Here is a 6092-nt window from a genome sequence, read left to right on the forward strand (position 1 = left end):
TTCCGTGGTCACCGTGAGATTGGTTCGCCGTCGGTTTCCTGCAGCAGTAAGAAGACCAGCGTCGAGACAAACTGGGAAGACTCAACACCACCACCTCCAATAACTATACTGTACAATGAAACTAATAGCAATATCTCCCTCTCTCGATATTCGCTTCGTCACGGTTGTACTGCTGGTAAGCGTTTGTATTTCAGCCCTGGAATGTGCACTGCTTTGTACCTACAAGAGCAAGCTAACGTTAAGGTAGCTAAGTAACGTTAGTTAGCCGCCGGGGTAGTTAGCTGCTAGCTAACCGATGCTGGCATGAGACGTGGCTTTAAAAGTTGAATAGCGAGCCTGCTCACTCGCTGCTGGAAGTGCAGTTATTTATCAGGCTAATTAAGAAGGCCTTTTGACTGGACTTCACCAAGCGACTCCCATAACTAGCGTTAATCAAGTTATCCAACTGCAATGTCAACTTAGCACGTTAGCTGTAGTGTTTGTAATAAGCCTTAATCCTTCTTATATAATCGAGATGTTACTCGCATAAGAGACCGTAACGTATATTCCAAACTTTAAAAAAGTAGCTTTAGTTTCACTCCTGATAACTTTGTTGAGGACGAATGAAGCATCGAGCTAGCATTAGCTGTTACCACATAGTGACAGCAGGGAAATACTTGCTAATTGCTAGCATTGTTAGTTTAAGCATTTTGTTGGTCTGCTGTGATTGATTAAGCTTAATATTTGATATTGTATGGATGCGCACATTTATTGCCAGACTCTTGGTGTATCTGTATATGTCTCTGAATGATGCTCACCGGTTGGTGAATTCCTCTGTTGTGGCTCATTCTTATTGGCTGACAACCCGGAAGTAGAGATAACGCTGCTGTTGTGAGGATAGACATCTGGGTTGTGAGAGTTTTGGGCCTGAAATGAAAACTTAAAACTGCTCTCCGAGTTACAAAGCGTTGCCTTCATTGGTCTAACCACAGTCATCTTTTATAGTAAAAAGGCACAGTGACTGTTTTGACAATGTTGAGAATGTTAAACTTTCAAAGGGAATCAGAAAATTTGCTCTATGGAGCTTTTTTGACATTTCATAGACTACTGGTTTATTAATAATTGAATCACAGACATAACAGACATTTTTTATTAACAGATTAATTTATAATACAAATAATAGTTTGTTTTAACCCTAATTGTAAATTAGGAAGACACTAACGGAAGGACAGTGACAATTAAACTCAGACTATTGGTGTGTGTGTGTGTGTGTGTGTGTGTGTGTGTGTGTGTGTATGAGCAAAAGTTCAGTTACATAATTAGGTTACCCAGTAAAGCATGCAAGCTCTGGCTATTTCAGTTTTTAAAAATATGTGGCCTTCTTAGAACCCATATTGATATTTGCAGCCTCAAGGACGATGACCGTCATATATCCTGTTTGAAGAGGATCTTGGGTTAGCACAGATCACAGCAGATAAAGAGATTGTGCAGGCATACTTTTAAAGCGTTGTCTGTTATAGAAGTGTTGACTACAGTGGCTGGCGTTAGATGATGCAGAAATATATGGGATTGCACTTAGAGCCTCAGTTAATAAAATCATTTAGTAAAAGAGTATAAGTTTTGATAAGGCAGTCTTCTTTGGGCGTCATGGCGTCTGCATTGTTAAACATAGGCCCTTTTTAATGAAATATTTCATTCAGGCTGCCTGCTTTTTTTTATTTGTGTGTCTGTGTTTACAGTTGGCAGTCAGCACCTCTCCAACATTGGTGTTCTTTTCCCCATTTCACCCTCCAGTGAATGTCATTTTAGCCCTTACATTTTTTCTGTGCCGGTCTCTTTCATACATTGTGTTAATACAGCATTGCAATCAGAGCTGGAATTCAGAAATCCCCAGTTGGTACATCATAACAGTGATCCAGAGAGGGAGATACATGGAAAAAAGGATGGCTGCAAGATTAGTTTCCTAAAACAAAATACTAGAATAAGACTGACTAACTCCTGTTCTCTAACAGATAAGTTGTCAGAGAAAATGTGTGAACAAAACGGGACGTAAACATTTTGCAGTATCATTGTGTGAAATATAATGGCCACATTGTTTGAGTAAAGAGTGACTGAAAGAATAAGAATGCAAATACAGTACATGTAGCCATAATTAAGCTTTCGGGTGGCCCACTCTATGATTTGGTGACAATTTGAATGATCTAGCTGGAGCTCATAATGAGCACTGCTGATTCATTTAAAGATGACAGTCACACTAAGAAATAGGGGTGGGAAAAATAATTGATTCTTAGATGCATTGCGATTCTCTCTAGAACGATTTGATTATATATATATATTTTTTTATTTAAATGTGTTGATTTTTATTTAAAAGTCCTGTCTCCAGACAAGTACAAATCAGAAAACAGAGTGACTGAAAGAGGATGGCATAATGGACAACAACTTAGAGTTTAGGCAAGAGTGCAGAAAAAAAACCACACAAAAATGGCTAAAAGGGAAAACTTTTTTTTTTTTTGTAGAAATACACATGATCTAATAAGACATACATAAAATAATTAGGCAAAACACATAGGCTGTTCATCTACTTTATCACATTACATCTGACCACCTCATGTTTCATGTTCTAAGAAGCCAATGATCCAGATTACTGGGAGAGAACGTGACTTTCACAAGCATGTTTAAGGCTTAAGCATGGAATGACTACAAAACAAAAACCTCAGTAGACAAAACATTTCATTAAAACTTGTGTGTGACAAATACTGTATATGTCAAAATCTAAGCTTTGTCTAGCTGCTTTGTCTAGGAAGTGATTAGCAAACTGAGTAGCAAACTCAGATTTATATGTATATTTTTAAAAATCACGTATGGAAATGTACATAAAAAAAATTGTTGCATCGATAATCGGTTTAGAATCGAATCGTTGAACCTCTGAATCGAAATCAAATCGTGAGGTGCCAATCGATTCCCACCCCTACTAAGAAATAGATGCTGCTTCACTGTTCCATGTTTTGTTACACTTTTTGAGTTAAAAATACTGTGTTTGGCTACTTTATTAAAGGAAAGAGGTGAGTAAATCCTTTAACAGGTTCTAGACAAACAGGAAGTATTAGGGGGAAAAAAATAACATTACATTTCTATCTTCATCAATTGTCACATATTTCTGGGACATTCTGACTGTTACCATAAATATTTCACATTAGTTTATCAATATAACCCTCACTAACTGCTCAATATGAAGGAAGAATCACTCAAACGTTCAAATATTTGCTAATGTGCTATTTTGTAACGCGCCATCATGTCCATTTCACTCTGTATGAAAATACAGTCCACAATTACACACAAGAAATGCAGGACATCACAAGAGCACAATAAGCATGTTGCTCTGCATGCAAGGTGACATTGTTTACTGTATATTTAGCCCAGCACAGGAACAATTGGCTGGTAAACAAGCCTGGAGCAGACCCAGGAAACACTGGAGAGATTATACTTATACATTGGGGGCCCCACAGTATGGAGTTGGAGAAAGTTGCTGGTTAAAACTACTGCTTGCCTGCTGGGGGTGTGGTTAACAGCCATATTGCGGTAATAGGTTGCTTCTTCACCTCAGTAAGAAAAAAATCCATATCGTCACCGCCCTAGTGCTAAGGCATGAGTTTAGTACTATGGTCTATACTTTACACTGGGAGAGCTGGTTTTCAGTTGAGTCAGTCTGTTGATATGCTGGTTAGCAGTGTGCTGAGTCTGACTGGCCTGTTGGATCACTAGCTATGTTTCCATCCACTTGTCAGTTGTATTATGTGAAGTTCGCTAAAAACATGAATGCAAATAAAGCCGGTGAAAGTGTGTTTCCATCCAACGGCTTTAAAGCGAATAAAACATGCTGTTTTGCGGTCAAATTGGTATATCGAATAGATTTGAGACATTTAAGGCGTTTCCATTCATTTTCGCACTGAATCGCGTTTAAGATAGCCTAACATTTGTGAACAAAGTTTTGCTAGCCAAAATGGATTGCGCCGTCTACAAATGATTAATATTGCACAAGTTGTAATAGTGCTTAGGTGCCAGCTGATAGTGACATATCAAGCTATACTAGTGAGACAACAACGGCGCTATCAAAACATCGCTATGATGATGATGCAGATGCACGTTATGGCATTTCTTAGATTTTTGCTGTCTAATAGCCGTTATAATTCGCTCGTGAATCAAATAAAAAAAAGTCTCTTGTCTCCTCATTCGTCCATTTACATCCAGTGTTGAGCAAGTTACTTCCAAACTGTAATGTTTTATAGATTACTAGATATTGTCTTTTGAGAGTATTTAGTTATATAATATTACTGTCTCTGAATTGTAATGCTTTACACTACTTTTGAGTTACTTTCACCAAAATAACAGTGGAAGTTTGACTTGGCAGGTAGCTTGTGAATTTCACCACCGCATCAATAAAGTCTCCTCTTTATCCACATATGAGTGGATAATAAGAATATGCAAAGTAACTCTAGCTATAAAAATGGAGAAGTAAAACGTACAATAGGCATGTAGGAGAAAATGAAAGTACCTTACAGTTGTATTGAAGTACGGCATAGTTACTTTCCACGGCTGATGTACGTGTAGTAAGCCTTAATTCCCGACATATTTCTATCTGTCAGCAGCTCGGACACGCTGCTGTCTGCGCTGACGTACCGTCACCTGTTGGGACACAGATGTTGTCCGTACCGTCTCTGGTTCTGACCACGGGAACAGTGACGAGACAGCTCGCTTCAACGCAGCGTAATAACTCAACCATCAAATACAGCAACAGGAAACAATACTCACGGCTTTTTCCTGTGAAGAAATGTTTCGCGGTGTTGGTGAATTCTTAAAATAACAAAACGCCACTAAATGTTGCGTTGTAACTCGCGTTACTGAGATTGTAACGGGTATAATATTGCCGAAATTTAATTAATAATGCGTTATATTGCTGCGTTACAACAAAAAGGAATACATTACTGTATTTGCGTTACTTTTGTAACGCGTTACCCTCAACACTGCTTATATCTGTCTTTGTTGACACCATGTCGGCAAAGAAAGCGGAAATATGTGGCGGAAATGATCTAAAACTTCTTCTTTGCTTTATGGCGGGTTGCAAACATAAAGTGACCTAAAACGTAATGGCAGTTCATTATTTATTCAGCAAATAACGTTTCCATCAGCGTTTATCGCATAAGCCGTTTACCGATGAAGAGAAAATCCGATGAGCTCAAACGTATAAACTTTGTGTCGATATTCATGAAATTCAATTGAATTTTACTGTTTCCATAAAGCATTTTTCATTCGATATTACTTAATTTGCATATAAATGAGTGGATGGAAACATGGCTACTCACTGGACTGTTCTGCCATCCTGTCTTTAGAATCTTTTCCGCCCTCCCCCACATAGTTGTCTTAACCAGCAAGTCTGTGTTTTTACGTTTTTAATGGCTGATCTATCTCATCCCTGTGTACCTGTAGGTGATGGGCCTCTCTACTCCTGGACAAGCAGAAATCACCAGTCTGGATTCAGCCAACATTGATGATGTCCTAAGTAAGGCGTCGCACTTTACTCTTTGAAAATGTCTTAAAGGAATAGTTTGACCTTTTGGGAAATGTACTTATTTGCTTTTTTGCTAAGAGTTGGATGAGAAGATCGATACAACTCTGTCTATTCATTCAATATGAAGCTAACTTGGCATAAAGACTGAAAACGGGGAAACCGCTTATTTCCCAAAATGTCAAACTATTCCTTTAATACTTATTCAGATCTTAGTTGTCCACTGTTTTTTCCTTACTTGCCTTAAGAGATACATATAGATTTTTCTTTGTTACATCCACCAAGAAGATTGTATATCTCTCTGCTGGTTAGCAGTTTATTGCAAAAGTCATGTGATATGGTGGCCAAGGAGGAACTTGGCTTATTACGCAATTAGTTGTTGGTGTTGATAGCACCGCTGAAAGTTCCCCCCCCCACATTTTATTTTATTTTATTTTTTTATTGTTTGCCTCATTGTTGCAGGTCTGACCTACTTGATAGACATTAGCCCTTGGCTTACCTTTTCACCAAATAAACATTTAATGAAATTTTACCAATGGGTGGTATGATA

General features: G+C 38.2%; 1 protein-coding gene across 1 annotated transcript in view; it reads left to right on the forward strand.

Moving 5' to 3' along the window:
- The first annotated feature begins 16 nt into the window (after positions 1–16).
- The window catches only part of erp44 (endoplasmic reticulum protein 44), a 12700-nt gene continuing 6624 nt past the window's right edge, over positions 17–6092 (forward strand). Inside the window, exons 1-2 of the mRNA XM_078253009.1 lie at positions 17–175; positions 5464–5536. Coding sequence (XP_078109135.1) covers positions 116–175; positions 5464–5536 — 133 coding nt within the window. The 5' untranslated portion in view covers positions 17–115. The remainder of the gene's footprint in view (positions 176–5463; positions 5537–6092) is intronic.

This window comes from Sander vitreus, chromosome 6 (genome assembly GCF_031162955.1).
Source record: "Sander vitreus isolate 19-12246 chromosome 6, sanVit1, whole genome shotgun sequence".
NCBI classification, from domain to species: Eukaryota; Metazoa; Chordata; class Actinopteri; order Perciformes; family Percidae; genus Sander; species Sander vitreus.